The sequence below is a fragment of the Epithele typhae genome (assembly GCF_022376455.1).
Source record: "Epithele typhae strain CBS 203.58 chromosome Unknown BXZ73scaffold_87, whole genome shotgun sequence".
Taxonomy (NCBI): domain Eukaryota; kingdom Fungi; phylum Basidiomycota; class Agaricomycetes; order Polyporales; family Epitheliaceae; genus Epithele; species Epithele typhae.
The window spans coordinates 46,391-72,679 of NW_025954278.1; the positions used below are offsets into that span (position 1 = coordinate 46,391).

The window sequence follows — 26,289 nt, forward strand, 5'->3', positions numbered from 1 at the left end:
CGGTTCGAGTGTTCCGGGACGTCAACGAGCCGCGCGGCGGGCACTTGATTCAGAACAGTGCAGCCGCGGGCCTCATCGGGGTCCCCACGTTGTCGTTCTATTCTGCCGCGAAGCACGGTGAGTCTTCATTGGTCGTTTCATTGCGATGTTTGGGGTTTGAGAGGAGCGTCTTCCAGCGCTGGAAGGGTGGTCAGAGACGTTGAGGAAGGAGGTCCTTCCGGAGTGGAACATCAGGATGAGTGCATAGGCTTGGAATGGCTCGTCAGCGCGGATCGCTCATTCCCTTGCTTGGTTAGGTGACGTGCATCGAGCCTTGCGCGTTCATGACCGACATCGTCGGCGCCATCCAAATTACTTACCAGCACGTGGCAGATAGTAACCCGACGACGACAACCTCCGCTGTTCGTCGGTCGTTTGCCAAAGGAGCATTTGATGGAGGGAGCGATCCGGTTAAATGGATGGAGAAGGCGTACGAGCTGAGCATGCTGGAGAAGCCGCCGTTGCACCTGCCGCTGGGGCTGGACGCGGTAAACTTCTTGCGGGGCTACATTGCAGACTTGAAGGAGGAGGTGGAAAGCTACGCGTCATGGTCGGATAACTTGGCTGCTGTAAAGCAGTAGGTTCCTCAATGACGGGTACAACGGCGAATTCAAGTGGCTTTTTTCCATTCCTCAGTTCGACCTTGAAGATCATATTGGCCATACCCATCACTTCGCCACATAGCATCCCGCACCGTCTGACGCTGAAGAAGCACAGTGTGGCAGATGACTCCTATCCCGTCCCACGGTCAGCATATAAAGACAGACTGCCAGCTCATACAAGGCAGCCATCCTCATTTGCGTAGCGGCGACTCGTCGTCCGATAAGATTCACCAGAGGTTAGTGTTTTCGCTTTTTTTTACCCAACACTCATTCTTAGCGCATTAGTATGTGGCTCCTTTGCACAAGAACGGCAGAACTCAAGTCCTTCGCTCGCCCTGAAGATGTTCCCGGAGGATACGCTATCCTCTCTCATGTTTGGGAACCGCCCGGAAAGGAAGACACATTCCAGCGCATTCTTGACCTCGAGAAGCAGTTCGATTTCGGCGGACGCTCAAGGCGGTCCTCCTCCTTGTCGCCGACAACGAAAGACAGGGGCTCTCGCATTTTCTCGACCTTCCGCTCTTCAAAGAGGGATCAAGAGAGTCCTGTAGGCACGTCGACTTCTACCTTCACAATGGTCCCCAACCTGTCATCACTACCTCTCGCCATCGAGTCAGCGCCTCCCTCTCCTTCGGTCAGAGCTGAGTCTCCTCGCGACCTCGTGTCGCCCAAGATTCGCCAGTTCCTCACCTTTGCCGAGAAGGACGGGTACTCATGGGCCTGGGCCGACACGTGTTGCATCGATAAGGAATCCAGCGCCCAGCTGACCGAGGCGATCAACTCCATGTTCCGCTACTACGCCCTCGCGGATGTCTGCTACGCGTATCTCAGCGATGTTACCGCCGAGAATTGGGAGTCTCCGATCGCCGACACTTCCATCGACGTCCACTCCGACACCGACAGCGTGATGTCGCTGACGACTATTGCGACGTTCTTCGAGACAAGCAAGTGGCACGGTCGCGGGTGGACACTTCAAGAGCTCATCGCGCCGAAGACCGTCCTCTTCTTCGCTGTCGACTGGACCCCGCTGGGAACCAAGTTCGAGCTCGCCAAGTCCCTCGAGGCGGCCACCGGCATTCCACAGGCGGTGCTTCGGATGGAGATGGACGTCACGGAAATCAGCATCGCCGCTCGGATGTCTTGGGCTGCACGACGCAAGACGACGCGAGTGGAGGACGAGGCTTACAGCTTATTTGGCTTGTTTGGCATCAACTTGCCCACGCTGTACGGAGAAGGTCAGAATGCTTTCTATCGTCTGCAAGAGGGGATCATGAAGACGTCGGCCGACACTTCCTTGTTCGCTTGGGGGCCTGCAGCCTCGTCGATGGACCTCAAGTTCGACATCGACTTTCGTGTGAGGAGAAACCAAGCGGTTTCAATAGCGAAGGAAGATCCTAGAGTCCATCTCTTCGCTCCCTCTCCCTCTCACTTTCGCGATGCTGGCAACATCATGTCGCACACGCTGAGCCATACAGTTGATGGTTTTAGCGGGGTGGCCCAGGTGAGCAGTGTGCCAATTGAAGCTTTGTCCCGGTCTAACATCTGAGATCAAACGTCAATAGATTCGAGTGGAGGACCTCGCGTTAACGATTACCCCTCACGGTGTTCGGGTCAGGTTCCTCATGGCCGATCTCGGAGACGACTTTGCCCTCGTCCACATCCTATGCAAAAACGGCGCCCGCAGTCTCTTCCTCGTCCTCTGCCGCGACCGAACCAACACCACCATTCAAGGCCGCCCGCTGTACTATTGCGCCCGCATCCAGCCCAACTCCATCGCCGTCCCTTACTGCCGCCTGGTTTACCTCAGCAGAACCCCGCCCGACGTGCACGCGCACCCCGCCATGCGCGCGCACCCCGTCTCGCGCCCGCCCGGCGGCGGGGTGTACATCGGCGCGTGGCATTACCGGGAGATCTACATCTCCCCGCGGCCCGCGTACCGGGCTTTGCCTACGCGTAGGCTCGATCTTGGCTTCAATCTCGAGGAGGAGCTCTTCTGGCTGACGAACGGGGTCCGCGCCCCGTTCCACATCGCCCAGGGGATGCTCGACCGGGTGCGGGACGGAGGATGGACGCTCGTCGGCGTGAGGACCGCGCCCCAACCCTCTTCCTCAAGCCACGCCAGCTACGGGCCGCTCTGGACGGGTGCGGTCCCGCTCGTGCTCGTGTTTTCCGCGCGCGACCGCCACGCCCGCGTCGTCCTCGGCGTCTGCCACGACGAACCTGCGCTGTGCAGGCGCGCGGCTAGCATGCACACTCTCCGCGCGGGGAGCCCGCGTCGGCACTACGTGTCTGTGGTGTTCGACAGTCAGGCGGGCGTCGGCGCATGCGAGAACGGGGAGCACATGAGCACGGAGCACGTCGAGGAGTGGGACGCGCATAGGACGGCGTGGAGCGCGTTCTCGCGTACGTTCCGTGAGCACTTCGATGAGGGCCCGTCGCACTATGTGAATGTGACGGTACGGAGGACACCGCGGAGCCCCGGGGCGAGGACGTGGGTTCTGGACATGTCGGTCGGGTATGGGTGTGCGGACTAGAGCATTTTGTTCGTCGGCTTTCTTTTCCCTCCCACTTATGCCTGTGTGCTGATACGTGTTCACAGATTGATCTTCATTATTATATGTGCGAAGCCCGAACACATGTGGAAGCATGAGCCGATCGGGATTCATGGAGGTCAGGCCTTCGGCGATGTGGTTGTAGCACCTAAATCCATGCCTAACGGAGATACCAAAGCCGGTCGGGATATCTGGTTCAGCCTGTGGCTCCATTCGGGGAAGAGCAGGCTTTGCAGAATCAATAGTTGAATATGCGTTAATCCATCTGACTGGTTCATTGACACCCATCGATACTGGATAAAATGAAGGCTCGACGGCCGACCAGGGCATACTCCCTCATCCACTGCCTGCACAACATCATCAGAAATATGTCTTCTCCCTCGCGAGTGTGGTTTAGTACGCACCCATTCCTCCCCTCCCAGCGCAAACCATGTCTCACCGAATCTTAGTCACTGGCACCTCCTCTGGCTTCGGCCTCGAAATGGCTCGGTGCGCCCTCGGCCACGGCGACCGTGTTGTCGCCACTCTCCGCAACCCCTCGACCCTCTCGACCCTCTCCGCCCAGTACCCCGCCGCGCAACTCCTCGTCACCCGCGTCGATGTCACCCATCCGAAGGAGATCAAGGCCGCCTTCGCGCTCGCGCTCGACACCTTCGGCCGCGTCGACGTCGTCTTCAACAACGCGGGCTATGTGCTCGCGGGCGAGGCCGAGGGCACGCCCGACGCGGACGCCCGCGCGCTGTTTGAGGTCGACTTCTGGGGCGCGGTGTACGTCTCGCAGGAGGCGTTGCGGGTGTTCAGGGATGTGAACGTCCCGAGGGGCGGGAGGCTCATCCAGAACAGCGCGGCGGTGGGGCTCGTCGCGTTCCCGAACATGGGCTTCTACGGGGCGGCGAAGCATGGTGAGTGGATTGGTTTGCCCGTGAACGTTGTGACCGGCTGACCGAGGATGGGGCCGCAGCTTTGGAAGGATTCTCGGAGACACTGAGCATGGAAGTTCATCCCGACTGGAACATCAAGGTGAGCAATCCAAAATGCTTGGAATGCAACGCGTCGACTCACTTTCCCCTCGTAGATTACGTGCGTTGAGCCTGGGGCGTTTGGAAGCACTGGCATCCAGCACAAGTTGCAGCTCGTCCCTCAGCATCCTGCGTACTCTGACCCATCTTTGACGGTGTCCATCGTGCGTCGGTCGTTTGCGGAGGGTGTCAACGATGGAGATGCTGCGGCGCGTTTTGGTCACAGCGACGCGGTGAAGGGAGTGGCGAGGATCTACGAGTTGAGCAAGTTGGACGACCCGCCGATGCACTTGCCGTTGGGCCTCGACTCGGTCGCGTTCTTGAGTGAGTATGCTGAAGGGGTGAGGAAAGATGTAGAAGAGTATGCTTCGTGGTCGGATGACCTGGAAAAGCGTAATTCGTTGTAGTTGATGCAGGTACTGTGGCGATCAGTTCTTCCGAGCTTCGTTCCATTCGATCCAGAGTTTTCTAAATAAAAGACATGTGATATTGAGCATACGCAAGGCAGTAAATACATGATGGGACTGTGAGCATATCGCGAGGGAATAGCATGAGTAAAGAAAGAGGGCATGGCGAGCCATCGATACAGGGTGAATCAAGCAGTGGATTGAAGAAAGGGTGCAAAAGAATGGGGATCATCACCAAGGTAACATGGGGTAGAGTCGAGCACGGAGACTGCTAGATGGTCGGGTCCGCCTTCAGATCCGTCAGGCAACGAATCACGACGTCCGCGGCCTCTTTCACAAGGTCCCGGTGGTCCTCTCTGACCTTGCGAAGGGTCTTTGAGAAGTGGTCCGGGTGCCAGCGGCGGGTCTCGTCCTTGATTTGCTTGCGGTTAGAAATTTCCCCATTGGAGCGCACCGGGCTTAGAACGAAGGCCTTGACGCGTTCGTACGTTATGTGCGCTGGGAGAGGAGGGATGTCGAGGGGGAAAAAGACAGGGAACGGGAAATTCTTGTACTCGAATGCGGAGTCGGGCGAGTCTTTGATAGCCTTCCAAGTCGCTTCATACCTGGCGGCGATGAGCGGTGCATCTTTGCCGAATGCGCAGGCGTTGATGCGTGCAAGGTTCCTCTGGACCTTACGGTCATGGTCGGCATATTCCTGCGCGCGTTGGGCTGCGGGGTCGGGGGCGGGCCAGGGGGCTGCCTGGGCTTCACGTGGCTGCGCCCCCATTCGGCGGGCCTCCTCTTCGGCTGCTTGCCTGAGACGCTCTTGCTCCTGCTTGTGGGCGAACTCACGGCGACGCTCATGCTCCTGCTTGTGGGCGAACTCGCGGCGACGCTGCTCTTCGGCCGCCTGCGCAGCTTGTTGCTCTTCCTTTCGTCGAACGTCTTCCTGCCTGGCGCGCCAGAACCCCTCTTCTCTCTCCCGAGCGCGCCGGACCTGCTCGGCGTCGAAATGACGCCAGTTGTCTCGGAAGACACGGCGGGCCTCGTCCTCCTCTTTCTGGCGCCACTCCTGCTCGCGACGGGCCTGCTCAGCCCGCCGCCGCTCCTCCACCTCGCGCTGCTTCCGTAGGGCCTTCCGCACCTCCGCTTCCCTTTCCGCCCTCAGCAGCTCCTGGCGGCGGCGCTCCTCCGCCTCCGCGCGCTCCCGCTCGACGCGGATCCGTTCGGCGCGCTCCGCCTCCGCGAGCTCGCTCTGGACGCGGATCTGCTCGGCGCGCTCCGCCTCCCTGCGCTCCCGCTTCAGGCGAGCCTTCTCCGCGCGTCGCTCCTCGCGCTCGCGGACCGCTTCCTCATCGTGCGCGGCGTGGAACGCGTCGAGCTGGTCGCGGCGCTCGTGGTGGGCGGCGAACTGGAGCTCTGTCTCAAGGAACCCCTCCGCGGTGCGGCGCTGGATGTCGCCGGCGTGGTAGGCGTCGACGAACTGCTTGGCGTCGAGGTCGTCGCGCGTGGCGAGGGTGGCGAGAGCGGCCGCGAGCCGCTCGCGGTTGGCGATCTGCGTCGCGGAGAGGGGAGGCAGGGTGGGGAGGGGCTCGGCGGAGGGAGGAGTGGGGAGGTACTCGGACGCGTCGGAGTCGCAAGAGGCGGAGGAGGCGGAGGAGGCGGTGCGTTCGAGGCCGGGGACGGAGGTCACGTCGGTGAAGGAGAGGTGGCCGGGAAAACGAGGCGTCCGCCGGGCCTTGAGGGGGAAGCCGCCGGTGGTGTTGCGCTGCCTGCCGAAGCCGCGCTGGCGGTTGGCCTTGAACGACACTCCGTACATAGTGGCTGGACGGGGAAAGAGTGCTGGGAGTGCGCGGGGGGGATGGGTACTCGGGTGGATGGCCGGAGAGGGGACAGGGCGACGTACTTTATAAAGCGATCGAGTCGGCAGATGCTTGTGGTCGAGTTTTGTGGTCAACAGAAAGTGTGGCCTCACAGGTGACAGAGGTAGTGATGGACATTTGAGAGCTTGCCTGAAGCTCAGGACACCTGTCGTGGAAGGGGATGTTGCGAGTTGCGAGAGAGGCGGATGGGAGGCAGACGCTCTTGTGTTACACGCGACTGGTGTGCTAAGGGCTGAAGCGAGATCGAATGCGCTCGAAATAAGACAAAGCGACATTCAAGTAGAGCGGAGAGGTTCCGGCGCGGCCGGCCGGACATTTAGCGAGCCTCGAGGACTTGGTCACATAGCTCGCCTGGCTTTTGGGGTTGCCAATTCGCCATTGTTCTCCTCGTTGGGCGCTTGCAATTGAAAGTGGGGTGCACTTCTGTTATCTGAATATAACATAAGGATGCGGAGGTAAGTCTGTGCCAATTGAGCGAATAAAAGATCGAGTGAGCTGGGACAATAAAGGAAACCAGTCATGGCGAATACCACATTATGCGACCCATCCAATCCGTGGAGTTTTAATAACGGTGTTATACCGAGGGATTAGCATTTTCATGGGCCTTGCGGCCATAGGTGCCGTTGGTCGCCGTCAGACCATCGGTCGCTGCCTGCCATGGAGCCAAGGAGCTCGAAGGGATGTGGTAAAGGCGTGCAAATCGGCTATTGGGGGCACATCCGCGAGCTTCGAGCGGCTGTATAGTCGCGCTGTAGAGTGATGACTGTCTCGGAGAGATCGCGCAGCCAAGTTTTGTCCCTCGGGCCCATGAGTCGTGTGGGCGGCCTATTACCCTCCCTGTGCTCGGAATCCGAGTGTGAGCTTGCTTATAGCCTGGGCTGGTAGATAGCAAGACACGAGCCCACCTTTTCGCCGGCCCAGGTTTCTCGGGATACTGTCGGGGGGCTGAGCTGGCGATTTCAATGCAGAAGCTGAGTTGGCGAAGACGATGAACGCTACGAGGAAGCGCCAACGTAGCGCTGAAAAGGCGGGAGCGTGCCCGAAATGGCATTTCCCGTCGCCATCACTCTGCCACGTGCTCCAGGTTGCGAGTCGCGACAACCAAACGACAACGGCAGCAGTTCACAACGACTCCGACGTCCTCCAGGCCGGAGTCGCGAAGCACTACAAAGCCCACGCGAGACACGCGCGCGCGCGAGGCCATCGCTACCGCCACAACGCACGCCACTTCGAGGCGATGTGGAACACCCTCGCGCCCGACGTGCGACCTCCCACATTCAAACGCGGACGGAACGCTCCCCGACCCCCTCCCCTCCCTCCCCCACTCGCACCTACCGGTTGCGGGCCCGGCTCGACCCGGTCGCGGCACAGTCCACGCGCGTCGCCTGCCCCTCCCGTTTGCATACCCTTGCCTGGCTTGACCCGGTCGTACCAACGCGCGTCGCCTGCGGGGTCCCATCTCGGCCCATCTCGCCCCCAATCCCCCACCTCCTCCACATCGAGTGTGAGCTCGTCGCGCTCCGGCGCTCCGTCATACGGAACTGACAAGCCCACTTACCCCATCCCATATGCGCTCGCGGCGATTCCGCCGTGGCATGATTCGGTCGTCTGAACGATTCGCGGCGCCTGCGGCCGCTGGACTTTCTGCAACTGCCTACGGGCGCAGACCCGTTACATAACACATGTATTCAAACGAATGCGGGATACGTTCTTAGCTGTGTAGTTACACGCGCATATGTGACACATAGGGATAGAATGAGAATAATAATAATAATAATAATAAGCAGTTCACAACGATGGTTCTTCTCTCGCAGACCTGTCCACTCAGTATCCGCGTTCGTAGAGACTGGCTTTGGTCAGTGTTCCCAGTCTCAACTTCTTGAGACGGTTGATGTTAGAACTTAGCTCAAATCTGCCGTTTGCTTGTTCGTCGACCTTGTGCAGTCACAGAAGTGAGTGAGATTGAACCAGCGATTTGGAGGATATTGACTACGTGCAGCTTGCAGTATCAAGACTTCAGTGAAGGGGTTGCAACAATCGTTCTAACTTCCCATAAGCACCGCCAGCCGCCACGCCCGGTCACCCGACCTCCAGTCTGAAGACGGCGGCGATCACTCAAACACCGTTAGAGTCAAAACAGTGGGGATAGTTCGTGGCGCCATGACAGCAACGACATAGTCAAGTCAATCAATTCTCACAAAAGTTTGGTTTTCGCTTCAAACTTGAGATGTTGACACTGGAGTGCACTGTCAGTGGAAAGATACGCATGGTGAGGCTCCTGTTGCTTGGCATACAAGAGGATCTTCTGTCACACCACGGCTGGGAGGTCAGGTCATCAGCAGGATACATGGCGTCTACCATGGCACGGGGACAATGCGCGCGTCGGCGGTCAGAATATCGATCCATACTGACATCGGCTATTCAGTCCGCTATCCTCCTTCCCACGCGAAGTCTCGTCCAATAGGTCGTTCCTGGCTCATAACGGCATGACCCCTTTCAGACCTTCTTTTAAGGGCCGGAACGATGCCGGGTCTTCCTTCTCTCCACCGGATCGCAGGCGTCCTCAGTCTCCTTGTCACCTCTCTAGTTCTGCACTGGGAGTTCAACGATGGCCGACAACACGAACCAAATCTTCCAGAACGGATGGTACGTGGGGAACAACTTCAACGCCATTCTCTACGGTACGCTATCCTCCTCCGCTGTGCGCCCCAACGCTGATGAGCGTGCAGGGGTTGAGTTGGTCTTTTACTTCGCCACGGTGAAGATCATCCTCGATGCGCGCAAACAAGGTCGCTTCGGTCGCTCGGACAAGATCTTCTTGCTTCTCAGCACCTTCTTGCTCGCCATGGTCACGGCCTTCCTCATCGTCCAGGCCATCTTCGGAGAAGAGATGTGGGTCGTGAACGAGTTCTACCCCGGCGGCACTGCGCAGTACTTCGCCGACCACTCCGCGGTGTGGTACGAGACCTTCGGGTCAGCCGCGGCCGTCGCAATGAATCTGGCCAGCGATGCTTTTCTGGTGCGTGCGTCTACCGTCTGACAGAGCCTCCTTCTGGAACCGGGCTAGGCTGGAGCCGAACGCAACGCTAACCATGCTGTGTCTCCGTCCTGCGCAGATCCACCGGACGTACGTCGTGTGGGGCCTCCGCCCGTCTGTCATTCTATTCCCGTGTTTCCTCTGGCTGGGCACAGCCGGTGCGCCCGCGTTCCCCGCTCCCTTCGCCCGCGTTCCGCTCTGACACCGCCCGCACTGGTAGCGCTCGGCATCGCGACCTGCGTGATCTCTGGCCAGCCGAACAGCGACTTCTTCCTCGGACTGTCGTCGCGCGTCGCGCTCTCGTACTCGGCCGTCAGCATCGCGATGAACGTCACCTGCACCTGCCTCATCTGCGGGCGGATCATGTGGGCGTCGCGCCGCGTCGGGGACCCGCTCGCGAGGGCGTACTCCGGGCCGATGGCGATGATCGTCGAGTCCATGCTCCCCTACGCGCTCTTCGGCGTCGCGTACCTGGTCACGCTCGGGCTCAACCACCCGCTCGAGATCCTTTTCTTGTCGTTCTACGTGATGTTCATGGTAAGCGCTGTCGTTGCTTTCGGTGTTGAGTGGGAAGAGGCTGATGCGCTGCCGCAGTGCATCTCTCCGCAGATGATTATCTTACGACTTCTGATGGGCCGGGGTGCCGGCGCTGGGGCTGCTGGGCACACTTCGCAGTGGCCCGTCCTCGCCTCGGTCGAGCAGGATAACGGTAACGACCCCGACGCCATGAATCTGCAGGACGTCTCCAGCAAACGCTCGATGACCAGCGAAGCTTGAATTTAACTGTTGTAACTGTCGACTGTTGTATGTTTCTGTAGTTTCCTGACGAAATGTGCGGTCTACACCCATCGCGATTCAGTCGATACGATAAATGGCGGAAGTGCGTAAAGGTCACATCATCAATGCATACAGACTCGTGTCTTTACCTACGTAGAGACTAGCGCCGTGGCAGACGGAATCTATTGGATTCCCCATCGAAAGCATTAAGCGTCCTCAGACGGTCTGGTATTGGTACATGTTTGCGCCTAAGGCCGACGCCGCATATCAGTACGTCTAGTTCCAACTTTATCCCTCGTGACACACTCACCGAACGTCGTGTTCTGAGACGACCAAGTGTCCAACATGCACTCCGTTCCCGCCGCGCACGCCACTTCGAAGACGTGAAGGGAGGTGGCCGGGCAGCCGAAACGATGCACCTGTGTGTCTTCACCCACCCTGAGTGCGATATTCCGCGCCACGCGCTCGGAGATCTTGGGGCGCGAGCGAAACGACAGCTTCTGGACGTCGATGGGACGGTCTGCATCGAGGCGGAAGACGTCGAACCGAGAAGTAGGGTCGATGCTGAAGAACGCGCCGCGCTCCAAGGGTTCCCCGGGCGTCGGAAGAGTGAAGACGAGTTCGCATTCTTCCATGCCGAAGTCGATGGCTCTGAACTGCACGACCGTGCGTGTCTGTCCCATCGTGAAGTGAGTATGTCTCTGGGCGCCGGCCGTGTACCGAGACCTAGACTTACCGTAGGCGTTACATACAGCCTCCGCTCATGTGGCGACGCTCTCCCAAACCCGTCCCGCCAGTAGTCGCGCTCCCCGAGTGGCGTGAGGTTGTCGGGATCGTCTTCGTACACCTGCGCTGATACTCGCGGGCGCACGAAAATGGGATCGATCGCAGACGAGTTGATTCTGCCGCTGGCGTAGAGCTCCTTCAGACCGATGTACGAGTCTGCGTACTCGAGGTTCGTCGCATAGTGTGGATCTTGGTAGACCGTCGCGAAGGAACGAACAAGGTAGAGGAAACCAACGACGTCGGTAAAACATATGACAAGCAAGGCTGAAACGATCCATTTTGCAAGTGAGGAAAGCCCCGAGACGTCCTTCGCAGACGCGTCTGCATCTGAAGAACCACCTGTGTAAGTCACCTGTGAGTTGATACGGTATTACCCACGGCTCACCTGCGGAAGACTCGATGATAGAATTGTCATTCTCTAGAGACCCATCATCAAAAAGGAGCCCTTGATATTCTTCTTTGCTGTTGGACATGGGTTGATTTCTCAGCTGCAGATGGAGATGATGATACGCTCGAAGTTGGAGGACGGCTGGGCGGCGGGCAGTTCGAGCTAGGCATGGGAGAGACTGCTGCGAAAGGGATCCAGTGCATCACATCTAGTCCCAGGGTCGGCGTTTGGGCATAGTCTAGGAATGCGGCGTGTGGATTGAGATGCTCACGATAGGCCTAGGTTGCGGACAGCGGACAGCGGAGAGCTAATTGGCCAGGCGCTGAAGAGGCTTTTGAGCGGCCCGCCCCAAGCCCGCCGTGGGGATAATGCAACTATCGGAGACGCTCATCCCCGGACCCCAGTCACCACCTACTCACAATTGACGGCCGACGAAGGGAACTCTCATTTCCTCTGACCAACCTTCCATGCGCACCGCACCGAATAGCAGATGGAAGCTTACAAGCCCCGGCCGCACCAGACGCTTCTACATCGCCGTTAAGTGGCCACCCAGTCGCCCGGGATTGATCATGAGTAGTCAGCCGTCCGTGGCCTTGCGTTCCCGCCCACCTTGCGCCCACCTCCCCCACCTTCGATATGTTCTGGCGCCTAGTTCGCCTGGCGGCCCTCCTCGTACTCGCAATTCTAAGCTCGCTCACCAACAAGTCGATTCTACAACCAATAAACAAAGCGCTTTCCCGACGACCCCCGCCTCATTCACACTTCAGTACGCTCGAGCCAGGCTCTCGCTTAGCACAATACTTATGCAACTCCTCAGCCTTCGTCGAAGATGACGTTCCCGAACGCCTTCACGTCGCCAACGCGCGTCCGCACGTCCTGATGCGCATCGAGGAGTCCGCGCGCTACAACATCACCGCCCCGAACGCCTACCTCGAGTGGCTCTACACCGCCACGCCCGCCGACCAGGGCAACGTCCGCCTCGGGCCCCTGCACCGCATCTTCAACGTGAACATGTTCCACCAGCTCCACTGCCTCCGCGCGATGCGCAAGGTGCTCGCGGAGGAGGACGAGCTGAGCGCGTCGAGCACGCACCACATGGAGCACTGCCTCGCGATCCTGAAGGACCACACGCTCTGCGCCGCGGACGCCAGCCTCGAGCCCGGGGAGCCGTTCGACAGGGACTTTGCGACGGAGCGCGAATGGGGCGAGATGAAGTGCTTGGACGTCGAGGCGTACTACGCGACGATGTGGGATCACTGGACGGAGTGGCTTGCGGTAGACCGCGCTACGCGCGCTCAGAGCGAAGTACGGATTTAGGTTTAGTTCCGAGCCATCTTTTTGTGCCGTTAGGTCATGGGATATTCGAACGCGCTGCAATGTAGTATGTATATCCGTTCTTCGTGCTGAACACAGCGACTTCAAACCGGGAAATTTCATGGTATGGGTATAGTCCACTTGCTACTACGTACACCGCCAGATAGTCATACAGAGAACGAGTGAAGGTCATACCCCTACAGACTACACTATATCCGACGCTTTCGTCTGTGTGAACGTGCTCTTCGACAGGTTCGATAAGTTGATTGCTGTGTGGTCTGTACCATCCGTGTCCTGGGCTGTCGTCCCGGACGCCCCGGTAACACCACCATAACGCAATGCGGTACCCGTCGCCGTACCCATGGTGGTCTCAGCGGAGAGCCCGCGACCCATGAGGACACGAAGCATGATCATCTGCGGGGAGAGAACCTGTACGAGAGCAGTGGAGCCGAAGAGAAGATGTGAATTCGAAAGTCAGCGTCTGGAGATCCACGAACGACAGCCCCATCGACAGCGATTCGCGACACACGCGCACCCGCGCACCCACACCACTCCGCCCATCACCTGCGCACGTGTCCGGGGCGAAAGAAAGACAGGGAGACGGAAGGGACTCACCGAGAACATCACGTACGGCGTGAGGAAGAAGATCGCGAGCGGGCTCTCGAGCCCGAGCGTGACGAGGTACGCGACGGCGAAGACGGTGTACGGGAGCATGCTCTCGACGACGATCGACGCCGCGCCGGTGTACGTGCGCGAGACGCCGTGGCCGAGGGTCGCCTTCATCCGGCGGGAGATCCAGAAGATGCGCGCGCAGATGAGCACGGTGCAGAACACGTTCAGGCCCATGCTCACGCCCGAGTACGCGAGCGCGATCTCGGACGCGAGCCCGGCGAAGAAGTTCGCGTTCGGGAGCCCGGAGACGACGCAGGTGACGATGCCGAGGACTGCGCGGGCGGAGACGTCAGCCGCGAGCGACGGACGCGAGGTGAGGTAGACGCACCGACGCTGGCGACGTAGAAGAGGCTGGGAATGACGATGATCCATTTGCTCAGCCCCCATACGACATAAAGACGATATACCTGGCCCAGAGCTGTTTTAATGCCGTTTTCTCAAGATGCAGCAAACTGGACTCACCAAGAACGCGTCCGTCGCAGCGTTGATAGCGACAGACGCCGCGGAGCCGAACGTCTCGTACCACACCGCGGCATGGTCTTGAAAATACTGAGCGGTACCGCCCGGGTAGTTTTCGTTCACGACCCACATCTCCTGCCCGAATATAGCTTGCACGATGAGCCACGCGGTGATCATTGTGAGCAGGAAGGTGCTGAGAACAATGAAAAGCCGGTCCGAGCGCCCATTCTTGTGCGGGCGCCGACGTCCGTTGAGGGTGAAGCGGATCGTGAGGTAGTACAAAGAGAGGTAGATGCCTAAACGTTGATTACGGGATGCGTTGAACGGGGCAAGCGGGGGAAGAGGCGCGATGGGAGGACAAGCGGTACAGATCGACGTGAGCGCCCTACGCCACCAAAGTGAATCAGACAGGATGACCACGCACCGTAGAGGATGGCGTTCAGGTTGTTCCCGATGTACCAACCGTTCTGAAACACGGTGTTGTAGTCGGCCATCACGCCTGGGGATACGCGTAGGAGGGTGGTCGGGAGCAAGAAGGACGGCGACAAGGGCGGCGAAAAGGGCGGCGAAAAGGGCGGCGGAATGACTCCGGAGTGCGAGGGTCCGATTTGCGCGCTGTGTGTGGGTAACGGCGAGCCGCGCAGGCAGAACTTATGAGGGCGCCACGCTGGAAGCGGGATCCCAGGCCCCCATGCGCGTCTGCCTCGGGGTCGTTGGTCACCCTGTGCGGCGGACCGCCGGCTCGAGTGTGGTGTTGGACGGGGTGGTGTGCGTTCTGGGTAGCGACGATGCGTTCTCTCCGTCCGCGGGGCTCCGAGTTCGTCCGACGAGAGCGGCCCGTGATCGAAACGGGCTCCGTTGAAAAACTTCGTCGTGAGAGCTCCTGATTATATGGTGCCTCGTCGAAGCAAGGCCTGCACGAAAGATAGATAATCGGAGTTCCAAGTGCGTCGGCGAGAACTGAGGAAGCAGCCAAGGTTGCAAGGAGTCTCACAACAAGATGTCCGTCGTAGGGGCGATGTAGAGAAAGGTCAGCGCAAACGTCGTAGGATGGCATTGCGTCGATATTGACACCCAAGAAGCGGGAACGTGAGCGGCTCCATCTTGGCAGACCCTCCAAATGCTTTGCGCAAATGACATGTGCGCACTGCAATGCACATCTCTTGTGCGAAGAGCGGTGAGTTCGGCGAATTTCTAAGACATCAGCGCTCAGAGTACTGCCGTCGACCGAGGCTAGATGACTCGAGCCTCGAGACCTGGCTGTTTGACTGAAGCATGTATGACATAGAGCTCCGATCAATGTCCCGAAGAACTTGCAGGATTGGGAGAAATGAAGATGAAGCGTGGGATGGGTCATCGTTAAGGCGATTGAAGAGTCCCGTGAAAGCTGCGAAGTTCAACTTGAAGGGCATTGTGCTCGAGTCCAGTAGCCCTGGCGATATGAATAAACGACCCACCTTAGTTGGCAGTTGCGTACTTGTGTGAGCGCAATGCCTTGAGTGTACATATTATGGCGCCGATGCCGGCAACTCGCCGTACTTCGTGGGAGTTGGTTGAACGCCGCGGCGTTCCTGAGCTAACAATAACCTTTTAATGCAGGGCGCCAAGAGATTTATGCCAACATAGATCTCCGCTCAGAATGCGCCATCCACAACTTCGGAAGAGGTGTGAGCTGTAATTTCGAGTTGGGTATGCCGAGTCTCCTCACCCAGTAGCGTTATACACCGTATTTATGCTTCTCTTCGGGGGCGACATGCGGGAAGACTCTGAGATGGTGACGGAGTGCCAGCTCACGCGCTGGGAGGGGGAAAGAACAAGTCCGGCGGATTAAGCGCCGTACCCTTGTTGAGTCCGCTCTCGGGCCGGCACGGACCGCTCAAGCTGCTCTTCGACTTTGACTTTTACGCAGGAGACCAACGTGCTCAAGTGCTCGATTCCTGTAAACAAACGCTATTTTACCCCATGCCGCAGAGAATACGGTCGCACAGCCGAAGTTTGAAGCCCAAGGGGTCAGCATTTTCTTGCGCGCAGCTCAGACACTGGGTCACCAAGAATAAGCATTGCGCTCCTGCATACACAAGACCTTTATGTCCGTCCACTATCACTGAGCTTCCGTATCCTTCGAAAAATACCACATCATCCAGTTCACCCAGGGAGATGGAACGGTCTTCTCCCCGCGGAGCGTGAACCCAATCTTCTCATAAATTGGTACCTGGGCGGAAGCTATGGTCAGCTCGACCTCATCACGTAGAGAAGAAACGGAACTCACGTTGACGCGGTTCGTGGTAGTGAGCGCGACAGTGGCACCCAACTTCGCAGCCTGTCAGGAACGAGGGTCAGGGAGCTCAGCAGGGGCGAAAGTACCAGCAGTCGCCGAGGCCCCTGGCGAGCGGTGCTGCAGCGTAGGGGAGATGTACACACCTCGTCGAAGGCCATCTGGAACATGCGTTTCGCGATGCCCTTGCCCTGGTATTCCGCGCGGACCATCGCCATGTTGCACCAGTACGTGGTGCGCTCGGCCGCCTCGATGCCGAACATCTGGTCGTTGAGCTTGGGAACCTCTTTGCCCATCTGGGCGACGGGTGGCGAGAAGAATACAGCGAGATCAGATTCTTTTCTTATGATAACAAAGACGAGATGTGGCCCCACCGTTTCAGCGAAGTATTCCTGGACTTCCGGCGAGAGATCAGCCATGTACTCGTACATACCCATCTTACGCTGCTCGTCCCTGCGTAAAAGAAAACAACGTGAACAACATGCGCGGAAGCTACGGAGAGAGCAGACTAACGTCGAGAGCATCAATTGTCCCGGGAGAGTAAAAAGCAAGAACCCCACCAGGGCTCCGATTTCATCCCGGGCGGTGTAAGCGTGGCCGACGCCAGAAAGCAGGGAGATTGGGCGTATCATGAGACCACCCAGGCGTGCTACGCGCGTCATGTCGCCTCCAGTGAGCGCGAGTGAAGCCTCGTCTGTTTGCAGAGTAGAAAAAGAGGAAATTATCAGCGCCACAAAGCCAGGATACGAGCGGGATACCGGCCTTGTCCCATGACGCTAGCCATGATATCGTTCGCATCGTGAACAAACGTTTCTGTGGAAGAACTGTAAGCACGACAATCTGCGCGAGTCATTCGTGAACGTACCGTCGGTCGGGGTCTCGACTCGCGCGAAGACGATGTTAGACGGAGGAGGAGGCATTGTACGTCAGTGTGAACTTGGTCGAGGTAGCGATACTTGCGTTTCACGTTCACGCTGCAAGCCAAATATAGGGGATTCGGGATGAGAACCCGGACGTGTTCGGTATCGATACACAACATCACGCATCGCCCTTAGACGCCTGTGAGACCCGCCCGTTCCTGAGCTGTGGGCGGACATATGACCAGGAAAATAAATTCGTGCTTACCTTGAATAATGTCGTCGTCACTCGACAAGATTATCAACGATGTTACTTGTGTGACAGGGCGGCCGCCGGTCGGCGAACATCAGCTTCGATTTGGCGCATTATCACAGCGTTTGGGGCCTCCGTCCTGGAGAGCTGGCGAAACCAGTCAAGAGGCGATTTTCAAAAGCAAAGGAGATGGGAAAACCGGGTGACTCGGACGGGGTAGAAATTTGAACTCCGCTGCGAAGCCTTTCCCTTTGTGGCATATTAACGCTCGCGATGTGCTGGCTCCACATGGAAAGCCACTGCGCTGGTGTCCTCTTCTCATCACTCGTGCCACCTTTTCTGCTTCTGGGGGCTCAGCACGGCGGTCACAGACGGGGAAGACTGGTCTGTTAGGCTTTGGGTCCTCATTCCGTCCGTCAATTTGGCGCATAGAGCTCTCGTCCATGGGATGTGTGTGATTGAGTTCAGCGGTATTGGCCTGCCATGCGCGGTAAAGTGAGTGCTTTGACTCCCGCACGGGAACTGTTCTTCGACTGAACTTACGCGCTCCGCCATAGGGTTTGTCCACAGCGCACGAGATGCAGCACACGGCGGGATGTCGTGATCTTTCTGCGCGGCGCTTGCCTCTTGGGAACTGTCGCAGCCCGCCCGTGCTGTGCTTCCGACTCCCGAGGAACGGATGCGGAATTGCGTGGCGGCCAAAGCTTGAGCTTCTCGTGGAGCCCCGAGTACTGCCCTCGCGAGCTGTACTTTGAGCGAATCGTGCGGGACCGCTACGGCGTCTTTGTTTCTCGCACTGAGCGGGGCCGAAATAACTTCAGGACGACGCAGTATAAGAGCTCGGATGACCGTCTGCCGGTCCGCAAGCCTCGCTGTATACTTCCAGTCGCCCTTCTCGGCACCCGACGTCACCCTCACCACCACAATGAACTTTTTCAAGCCCGCCGCGCTCGTCACCGCCGTCTTCGCTGCCACTGCGGCCGCGACTCCCGTCGCTATCCCTAACCCGGGTATGTTATATTTTTACTCTTGCGCGAACGCCACTGACGTCTCGTGCGCTCACACAGCCGAGGCGGCGGTCGCGCCCCAGGTCAGCGCCCCCTCTGAGAACCTCTTCCTGTAAACCACGGTGCGCCGCAATACAGCTGTTCTTTCAATTAACTTTATACTCACGGTGTTTAGCCTGGATTCAGAAGACGCAAGTGGTAGAAGTTACATCCGTTCTTCAAATTCATTCGTGTCCAGTCTCTCCGTATCATCGTGTTCTCATGTATCGAACGTAGACGTCATTCGGCTTGTACCGCAGGGACTTTATGTGATCTTGAAGTGCTGAAGTGTGTGATCATTGACTCGGGATAGTAGACCGCCAGTGTGGCTTGCATTTGGGAGCAAATTTTGGAGTGTCGTCCTTTGAGAGCATAGTCAGTGTTATAGTGTTACGCTTGTGGCACGCCGCCCGCGCTGCTTGAGAGCCAAAATGCCTCAAATCCACCGATGTATTGTAGAGTCTATCAAGCGCAAACTCGGGATGTTTTTGTTTCCCTCTTCTCGACTTACACGCAGCCGTACAGATACAGACCTCGTATTTCTAGAGCGTACACTCTCCTCCGCGCAACGCCTCTTAAATCTACCAGCTGCACTGCGTTCTTGCCATTCACCTTCGTCCCTCCTGCGCTTCCAGTTAACCCGGTCGCCGGTCGCCGATCGCCTCTTTACTTTTCTTCATTGCGCATTTACTTGCTTTCGCGTTCGACACTATGATATGCCATATGAAGGTGCGAACGGAATTATGTTATATTTTATGTATCATATTACAGGACCATCACCTATTCCGTCGCTTCCGAGCCCCGAGCCACCAGTTACCTTTGAAAACAGTTCCTCTGATGCATGCGGTGACGCATCCCCGGGAGGAATGGAAGATGGGCGGGGGCTGAATATTCGACAGAGACCGTACATTCGCTACGCCTTGCCATACTGTGCCTTACAGTTGGGGAGGCACGCTATACGCATTCGGTATTATCAGATGGCTTCCGATACTTAACGCCTACCCACCAGCCGCACATGAGCTGAGCTCGGCCTAGTCCAAAAAATGGAGACCATACGTTCCGCACACCCGAGCGCAGTGCTATGCCGTAATGCAGTTCCCGCGATGCATCGTAGGTTCCGGCCGGAGTGCGGTCACCGACTCGAGCGCATCGCTCGCCGCTTCCACTGCACAACACGATCCCAAATCCAGCCACGCTGGTCCCTCCACCGAGGCCGCTATCGCCACCACTAGCGAGCTTCTATCAACGCTCCCCGACCTGCTCGGCGATGGTTGTCGAGAGTGTGCGAGCACGGAGGTCTGGGCTGCGGTCAGATGAACCGCACTCGACCATTCGAGTCCGCGTAAACCCACAGACGTCGATGCCGCCGTAATATTTCAAAACCAAAGACCGCACGAAGTACTCCCGACCACTACGCGCGCAGTTCCGGGGTCCTGCAGGCCGCCTATCGCGCGATCTAGCGCAAATACGAACCCACGCATTGTCGCCGTAGGCAGCGCTCATGTCGGCGATAGGTAACACGAAAGGAATGGTTCTCAGGTGCCGCAGTCAGCTGAACAACACGCGCGGTACCAATTAGTGACGCCCGACAGCGAAACTTCTTGGAACGGAGCGGACATGCCAGTCTGGCTCGGAGTCGCAGAAGCGTACTAGGCGGACGGACTGGTTCCTCGACATCGCCCATTGTCAGAGCTCTCGTTCAAACCTTCGGGCTGCGAGGCAGACTAGGATTGTCTCCCTCGAGCACGCCTCGCGACCTACGTCCACCATAACCTGCTGGCTACTCGGTGTGCGCGAGCGAAGACAAGCCATGCGCAGAAGCATCTTTTCCTGGCGCGCAACCGAGCGCGTCATCGTCGTCGCCTCTCTCGCCCTCATCGTGCTCAACGGCGCGCTCAAATTCGCCGCGCTCGCGTTTCTACGGCACCTCGAAGCACAAGAAACATACATGCACCGTATGTCCTTCCCCTCCCTCCCTCTTTACAGCAAGCGCAGATGACGCACCTTCCATCTCGCCTGCAGCGGAGACCGGCTGGTCTGTCCCCGCCGCCGCGCACGAAGTCGCGCTCGAGACCGGCGGCTGGGCGCGCTACACCCTCGACGCCCCGGAGCCTTGGGAGCCGCTCTTCCCCGGCGGCGGCGTCGTGCACCTCGGGCCGTCGCGCGCGCCGTACACGGTCGCGATGATGCACCAGTTCCGGTGCATGGACGCGCTCCGGCACGAGTTCACGCGGCCGCGCGCGGAGCGCGACTGGGCGCACGCGCAGCACTGCCTGAACTACCTCCGGCAGGCGGCGCGCTGCCGCGGGGACACGCAGCTGGACGCGTACCAGTACGCGCACAAGATCGGGGCCGTGGACAAGCGGCCGGTGCGGAGGTGTCGGGACTGGCGGGCGGTGTATGAGCAGGTGGAGCAGAGCCAGAGGGAGTACGCGGACTGGGTGGAGGAGCACGACCGTGCGAGGAAGGAGGGAGAGGTGCGGGTGCCGTAGAAATGCGTACCTTCGACGTTCGTGGACCTGATCTTCGTGGTGTCTGCCGTGGTACGTTCGATGAACTCCCGCGAAGATATCCGCTTCCCATGTAAAGCCGTAACATCGAGTGGTTAGACCAAAAGTTGAATTTTACCACAAACCACGGACATAAGGACACAGCAGAGCAGCGACGATGTTGCAGTGAAGCAGAAAATTGAGCTCAACGCGACGGATGGCGACGAGATATTTGCTCATGTTTGTGTCGTCTTGGTAAGCGGCGACGGAGGCCCGGGCCGTGCAGCTTGTCGACTCACGATCGCAACCCACAGCACTCTTTCACGACCACAGAACATACTAATTCCTCGAAGTACTAAAGCGACAATCTGTGCGATGAGTCGTTTCCTCCTGGTAGCCACCCGGCATACTCTAGCTGATTCGCCTCCACCCACTCGTACACCCCGCGCCAATCCCGACACCTCCTCACCGAATCCCGCTGGAAGTTCGTGAAGATGTCTGGGTATTGCCACCCCTCGAGATGCATGTCCCCGCGGCAGAGAATGCTTTGGCGGAGGTAGTTGAGGCAGTGGTCCGTAGGCTGCGCCGTGCGTTCCGCGCGAGGGACGGCGAGTTGCGCGCGAAGCTCGTCGACGCACCACAACTGGTGCATCATTGCGACCGTGTGCGGTTCCGCGTCCGATGCGGATGGAAGGAACACGGCGCCGGCGCGCGGTGCGAGCAGCGACCATGGTGCGCGGTCCCAGAGGGTGTAGCGCGACCAGCTCCCGGTCCAGAGCGCAACGTCGGGGCGCGCTACGGCGAGACGCGCTGTGTTTTGAAGCGTCAGTGATGACCAGGCAGAAAAGCGCGTCGATAAAATGTTGCTGACGGTGGAGGCCATCGCGTTGGGCGGACTGAGAGTTGGCGCGCTTCATGGCGATGAAGGTGGTGAGTTTCGCGAACGCATTGAGCGCGAGGAAGACGACAGTGGCCCAAAACGCGAGGCGTTCTACTGCGCGCCTTGTGATATGGAGGGACATGGGAGAGGGGCAAGGGCGAGAATGAGAGGAGGCTACCGCCGGGAAGGATGGGGAGGGGGTTGATTAATTCAGCCCTACCCACACGAGGACGTGGAGGAGGAAAGCGCGCGAACGTGGGTTCAGGATGCCGGATACGCGCGGATGAAACTTCAAGAAGAGAAGCGGATGGAGGCAACGCGAGACGGGCCGACTGTCCCCGCTATGGTGAAGGGTAATTTGTAGTCTCGGATCCGGACTGGAATCCTGGAGCGCACATTTGCGTAGCCGCCAGTGCAACTCATGGTCTGCCACGTTTGGTCGTTACCACTGATATAATCACAAACGATAAGGTACAGAACCCGCCTGGTACATTTCGAAAACCATGGTCAATGGTATCTATGACATGGAGGTGAGGCGGAACGTACCTTGGCTGCGAACACTAGTGTACCTCAGACGACATAGGCTGGACCTTACTCCGCGCTCGCCGAGCACCGTCCCACTCCTCCCACTGTTCCTGCATGTATCCATACAGACCCTCCACGTCCATGCAGCTCCGCTCCCCGCCGTCCTTCTCCACATCGAAGTTCCGCCCGGCTATGTGGCCCCGCTCGAGCTCGATGTCGGCCGCGCAAAGCGTGAAGTCCTTGACCATGTTCAGGCAGTGCGTCATGTGCCACTCCTCCAGTCCGGGCGCGGGCACGCCCTCTTCCTCAAGCGCAAGGCGCACCCAGTTGAGACAGTGGAGCTCGTGAAATACAAGCGCGTTGAGACCGCGGTCGGCGGAGCCGTAGTGCACGTCGCCCTGGAGCGAGCGCGTCGGTGATATGCTGTACATCCAAGCGAGGGAGGCGTTAGGGGCCCCGCGCGCGAAGTGGACGGAGTCTTCGAGGTTCATGGCGACGCGCGGGCGCGGGTTTGGTATGTGGAGGGTGTCAGGGATGTCATCCTCGATCCATGCTATGAGTATGAGAGCATCAAGAAGCGGTTCGTCCAAGCGAATATGTGACGCACAGTAGGAGGAGTGGGGAGGAGGACGCTGAGCCATCGCGCTCTCGAATTCGCGCGCTATGGAGATGCTGAGGGCGATGTTGAACAGCACCAATAGGCCGATAAGGCAGTTTCGCAGCGAGAGCGTGCAAGAAATATTCTGTGGGAAAAAGCATGCTCTGAAACAAGATAGCGGAGTGTCAAGGCAGGATGGTGCAGCTCCTCCGGAACTTTTCTTCAGGAGAAGAGCTCCCATCTTGGCTGAGATGGAACGACTGTAGCAGGAGAAAGCGCAAAGGTCGCAACGAGTGCTTGGGACCCTGATGAGGTCCTTCAGGCGTCGGCCGACGTCGGAAGATCTAGCAAAGATCTAGTCTCTGTGGGAGGAAATCAGGCTTCGTCCTCCACGCAGTGACTTCAGCATCCGAATCTAGACTCCGCCTACTGTCATGCATCCAGAGGAGCGCCGCGCTAGGTGCGTGAAGTTCTCGGATCAAGACCGCCGTCTTCGTCGCATCGGCGATATTAGTACGGCAGAGACCTACGGAGACAGGTCACTATCGCGGCCGGCGCGGCGATGTCAGTGTGGGAGCGTGCTACTTCGTGCCAACCTTCTTTGAACGCTCTCAGGAAATGCGGCCCCCACGGCCAGCTTCTTCTGGCGCTCCAACCCCGAGATCGCGGCGGAGTGCACGTCTTCTGAGCCCTCGGAGCTTCGTAGCTCATCCCGCAGACACCATGCCCCGCATCGAGCACGAGTATCACCCTCTCCTCCCCGACACAGATGACTCTCGCAAGGAAGATTCGACCTCGACGCTAGGTTAGTCGTGCCGCGCATTCCCTTCACCTCGCAATCGCTGACCCCTGCTCAGACTTGGATGAAAGGCAGAAATCCGTCCATACTTCAGCCCGCCCCGCCTCCCCCGTGCTCCGCTGGGCCGTCGTGGCAGTCCTGCTCGTTGCGCTCACAGACCTTATCGGGATCGCCTACATCGCGCACGCCTTCAGGTCCGTCTTCCAGCCAACCGACTACACCTCCAAGCTCGAGTTCGCGGATCCGTACGTGGGCCTGAAGGAGCTCTACTCGAGTGGTCGCATCAAGTCGACCCCTATCGACCCGATCCTCGTGCGCCCACGCATGTCGGCGCAGGTGTTCGTCGACGAGCCCGACCGACTTGCGCCTCGCGGGGAGCGCGACTACTGGTCGGAGCAGTACGGGCGGCTGAGCCCCCACGAGCGGAGGCTGTATGTGACCCCGACGGTGCGTCCTGTTCCTGATGAGCTGGTGCTGTCTCTGATGCTCAAACGTGCGGAAAAGACGCACACTATCGTGCAGCTGCGCGCGATCGACTTCGGGATGGAAGAGTGCGAGCTGGTGATCACCCTCCCGGCACCGTCGGAGGCGCTCGAGCGCGGCGCGTTCTTCAACATGACCGCCGCTTCGCGCCTGGATGTGTTCCGCCTCCGCATGGATGGCTCGCGTGGTGTCGACGTGAAGAAGCTGTCGTATCGCTCGAAGCCCCCGGTCGTGGAGCAGGTCGCTGTCGCCCTCGAGGTCACCCCGGGAGGAAACACGGCGGTGCATCGGTTCGCGTGCCCGACGGCGTCGCTGCATGTCTTCGAGTTCGCGTGCGCGAAGGGGACGGAGTGCATGTTGGATACGTGGTCGAGTCAGAACACTACTTTCGGTAAGCTCGCCAGCTCTTGGAAGGGCACGAACGCTGATTGATGTGCTTCACAGGTGTGAATATGTACCAGCACCAGACGATATAAGACTTGCCATTAGTGAATGTAGTTTGTTCGAATGTTCATTGTCCTTCACTGTTGTACCCTGTTGAAGAAACATAAAGCGGCGACGCGGCTTCACGTAATGCCTGAAAATATGGTGTTTGTGGGCGAGACTTTCGAAGAACATACTTCTTGGCAGCAATGACCCCGACTTTCCAGTGAGAATCGAGTGTACACATAGTGCAGCACCGTGTTTTGCAGTGTTGATGTACGCGCTCTTCGTGACGCCGCCCATCATGGGCGCATTCTAGTTCTTCAATTGTGCTGTGTCTTGTACCGATCTCGTCGGGGTACGTCCCGGGATGTCGCCATCATACACCGCCGCGCTTTGGTCTGTCTCGGGGCTTGTGTCTCCGTGTTTCAATTGACCGAGCGTTGCCCAAACGTAAGTATCAGCACTTTCATTGACATGAAGGGCGCTACCAATGTTGTACGACCTTCCATCCCGAAGGGCTGTGTGCTTCAACATTCAAGCGAGGCGCGGATATACCTCCTGTGAGATTTAAAACTGGCCGTCAATCGAAGCAGAGCTATACGACCACCAGTACTTCCCCCCCCTTTCGACGCCTGAAGTTACCATGAATTGCTCGACTATCGCGCGGCCCGGCTTCTTCCTCGTCTTTTGCTTCGCCATTCTTACGCTCGTCTTCGACGCTGCGGCGGCCCCACAAGGTTGCGAACAAGGTAAGTTGAAAAACGGTTGCTTGATGTGCAGGTACCGAACCCTTCCCCGCAGACACTGGAGTTGGCAAAAACGGGTTGCCCGTCGAGAACTGCTTCCTGTAAAGAACTCGATGTCGGCGGTCTTCGAACTACCAGGGGAATTAGCGTCGTTGGAGGCTATGACATACACATCTCGTCCCGTGGATGTACCCTAGAAAGCGAACAGAGCACATTCAAACTTTTGTCTGATTCAAAACCGGAGCGATTAGGCGACGAGTCGAACAAGGCTCTCACCTTCATTGTTGTGTTGTTGACCCATCACAATAGGAGCACAGCTCGAGCCACTTGTACCCGATGGAGTTGGGGCAATGTCTAACTTCGTTCTTGATAGCGTCCATAAGTCACTCCTCGTAGAGCAAGTAGTTGGTCCAGAGCGGCCATGGTAGCCAACTTACAGCAATGCCGTTTCCACGAGATGGTTTCCGTTTACCTGCTCGAAGGTGATACGTGAGCGGCACCGACGTTCTCTGCCTGTTATCTCGACCGGTAGATCAGGCAGAGAGGATGACTTTAGTGGATCGTGGGGCTAGGTTGGCGCTTCCAGGGGGGCACGCTACGCTCTGCAGTAGTAGGAAACCAACAATCGTAAGCTGTCGGGTTGATTCAAACGCAGGGACACGATACATTTACCTCAGCTTGGACATTCACTAGTACTCCAAGCTCCCGCGGAGCTCACGAAGCCCTCTTGTGGATTATAACTTCGGGAGCTTTCTTCGTCGTACTTGCCTCTGGTTCGTTCGGCGTCCCCTTAACGGTGTGCAGACTCCGGGGTTACACTACCGACGCCAGTACGTTCTCGGCAGTCCAGGGAAACCACCGCCCATCGAGAACTGCCATCTGTGAATGCTGGCGAAGTAAGCGAACTTTGTACGTTGGTGTTTATCATCTTGTCGCGAAATTGCAGTAGGCAAGGAAAGATCAAACGAAAAGGGGTCATGGAATACAGTATATAT

At 58.3% G+C, this 26,289-nt stretch overlaps 14 protein-coding genes across 14 annotated transcripts; 8 read left to right on the top strand and 6 right to left on the bottom strand.

Moving 5' to 3' along the window:
• Positions 1-927: 927 nt before the first annotated feature.
• On the top strand, positions 928-2,187 carry BXZ73DRAFT_54962 (HET-domain-containing protein; the record flags this gene model as incomplete). Its single annotated transcript, XM_048021251.1, has 3 exons — positions 928-1,073; positions 1,281-1,496; positions 1,545-2,187. 3 exons carry the CDS (start codon positions 928-930, stop codon positions 2,185-2,187), a joined length of 1,005 nt encoding a protein of 334 aa, XP_047872540.1.
• Positions 2,188-3,561: 1,374 nt separating this feature from the next.
• BXZ73DRAFT_92814 (NAD-P-binding protein) lies at positions 3,562-4,619 on the top strand (the record flags this gene model as incomplete). The annotated part of the gene is made up of 4 exons (XM_048026490.1): positions 3,562-3,589; positions 3,643-4,095; positions 4,155-4,213; positions 4,269-4,619. 4 exons carry the CDS (start codon positions 3,562-3,564, stop codon positions 4,617-4,619), a joined length of 891 nt encoding a protein of 296 aa, XP_047872541.1.
• Positions 4,620-4,890: 271 nt separating this feature from the next.
• BXZ73DRAFT_54984 (uncharacterized protein) lies at positions 4,891-5,388 on the bottom strand (the record flags this gene model as incomplete). The annotated part of the gene is made up of 1 exon (XM_048021257.1): positions 4,891-5,388. One exon carries the CDS (start codon positions 5,386-5,388, stop codon positions 4,891-4,893), a length of 498 nt encoding a protein of 165 aa, XP_047872542.1.
• Positions 5,389-9,092: 3,704 nt separating this feature from the next.
• BXZ73DRAFT_55032 (uncharacterized protein) lies at positions 9,093-10,298 on the top strand (the record flags this gene model as incomplete). The annotated part of the gene is made up of 5 exons (XM_048021267.1): positions 9,093-9,165; positions 9,214-9,503; positions 9,601-9,679; positions 9,742-10,058; positions 10,116-10,298. The coding sequence occupies 5 exons, from the start codon at positions 9,093-9,095 to the stop codon at positions 10,296-10,298; spliced, it is 942 nt and encodes a 313-aa protein (XP_047872543.1).
• Positions 10,299-10,514: 216 nt separating this feature from the next.
• On the bottom strand, positions 10,515-11,557 carry BXZ73DRAFT_106618 (uncharacterized protein; the record flags this gene model as incomplete). Its single annotated transcript, XM_048016666.1, has 4 exons — positions 10,515-10,546; positions 10,609-10,972; positions 11,035-11,411; positions 11,470-11,557. 4 exons carry the CDS (start codon positions 11,555-11,557, stop codon positions 10,515-10,517), a joined length of 861 nt encoding a protein of 286 aa, XP_047872544.1.
• Positions 11,558-12,108: 551 nt separating this feature from the next.
• On the top strand, positions 12,109-12,789 carry BXZ73DRAFT_92816 (uncharacterized protein; the record flags this gene model as incomplete). The annotated part of the gene is made up of 2 exons (XM_048026491.1): positions 12,109-12,238; positions 12,290-12,789. The coding sequence occupies 2 exons, from the start codon at positions 12,109-12,111 to the stop codon at positions 12,787-12,789; spliced, it is 630 nt and encodes a 209-aa protein (XP_047872545.1).
• Positions 12,790-12,990: 201 nt separating this feature from the next.
• BXZ73DRAFT_54977 (uncharacterized protein) lies at positions 12,991-14,411 on the bottom strand (the record flags this gene model as incomplete). Its single annotated transcript, XM_048021254.1, has 5 exons — positions 12,991-13,215; positions 13,402-13,730; positions 13,787-13,865; positions 13,921-14,213; positions 14,342-14,411. 5 exons carry the CDS (start codon positions 14,409-14,411, stop codon positions 12,991-12,993), a joined length of 996 nt encoding a protein of 331 aa, XP_047872546.1.
• A 1,607-nt stretch (positions 14,412-16,018) lies between these two features.
• Positions 16,019-17,112, bottom strand: BXZ73DRAFT_106621 (uncharacterized protein; the record flags this gene model as incomplete). Its single annotated transcript, XM_048016667.1, has 7 exons — positions 16,019-16,129; positions 16,187-16,237; positions 16,339-16,488; positions 16,567-16,645; positions 16,706-16,886; positions 16,940-17,005; positions 17,058-17,112. The coding sequence occupies 7 exons, from the start codon at positions 17,110-17,112 to the stop codon at positions 16,019-16,021; spliced, it is 693 nt and encodes a 230-aa protein (XP_047872547.1).
• Positions 17,113-18,146: 1,034 nt separating this feature from the next.
• BXZ73DRAFT_106622 (uncharacterized protein) lies at positions 18,147-18,425 on the top strand (the record flags this gene model as incomplete). Its single annotated transcript, XM_048016668.1, has 2 exons — positions 18,147-18,312; positions 18,370-18,425. 2 exons carry the CDS (start codon positions 18,147-18,149, stop codon positions 18,423-18,425), a joined length of 222 nt encoding a protein of 73 aa, XP_047872548.1.
• A 1,733-nt stretch (positions 18,426-20,158) lies between these two features.
• On the top strand, positions 20,159-20,840 carry BXZ73DRAFT_55014 (uncharacterized protein; the record flags this gene model as incomplete). The annotated part of the gene is made up of 2 exons (XM_048021263.1): positions 20,159-20,303; positions 20,371-20,840. 2 exons carry the CDS (start codon positions 20,159-20,161, stop codon positions 20,838-20,840), a joined length of 615 nt encoding a protein of 204 aa, XP_047872549.1.
• Positions 20,841-21,231: 391 nt separating this feature from the next.
• BXZ73DRAFT_24978 (uncharacterized protein) lies at positions 21,232-21,639 on the bottom strand (the record flags this gene model as incomplete). The annotated part of the gene is made up of 1 exon (XM_048017704.1): positions 21,232-21,639. A coding segment is annotated over one exon (408 nt), but the record flags the coding sequence as incomplete, so codon positions are not given.
• A 638-nt stretch (positions 21,640-22,277) lies between these two features.
• BXZ73DRAFT_55016 (uncharacterized protein) lies at positions 22,278-23,081 on the bottom strand (the record flags this gene model as incomplete). The annotated part of the gene is made up of 2 exons (XM_048021265.1): positions 22,278-22,795; positions 22,850-23,081. The coding sequence occupies 2 exons, from the start codon at positions 23,079-23,081 to the stop codon at positions 22,278-22,280; spliced, it is 750 nt and encodes a 249-aa protein (XP_047872551.1).
• A 482-nt stretch (positions 23,082-23,563) lies between these two features.
• Positions 23,564-24,598, top strand: BXZ73DRAFT_81682 (uncharacterized protein; the record flags this gene model as incomplete). The annotated part of the gene is made up of 3 exons (XM_048023547.1): positions 23,564-23,645; positions 23,698-24,513; positions 24,567-24,598. The coding sequence occupies 3 exons, from the start codon at positions 23,564-23,566 to the stop codon at positions 24,596-24,598; spliced, it is 930 nt and encodes a 309-aa protein (XP_047872552.1).
• Positions 24,599-25,191: 593 nt separating this feature from the next.
• BXZ73DRAFT_106626 (uncharacterized protein) lies at positions 25,192-25,399 on the top strand (the record flags this gene model as incomplete). Its single annotated transcript, XM_048016669.1, has 2 exons — positions 25,192-25,297; positions 25,350-25,399. The coding sequence occupies 2 exons, from the start codon at positions 25,192-25,194 to the stop codon at positions 25,397-25,399; spliced, it is 156 nt and encodes a 51-aa protein (XP_047872553.1).
• Between the last annotated feature and the right edge of the window lie 890 nt (positions 25,400-26,289).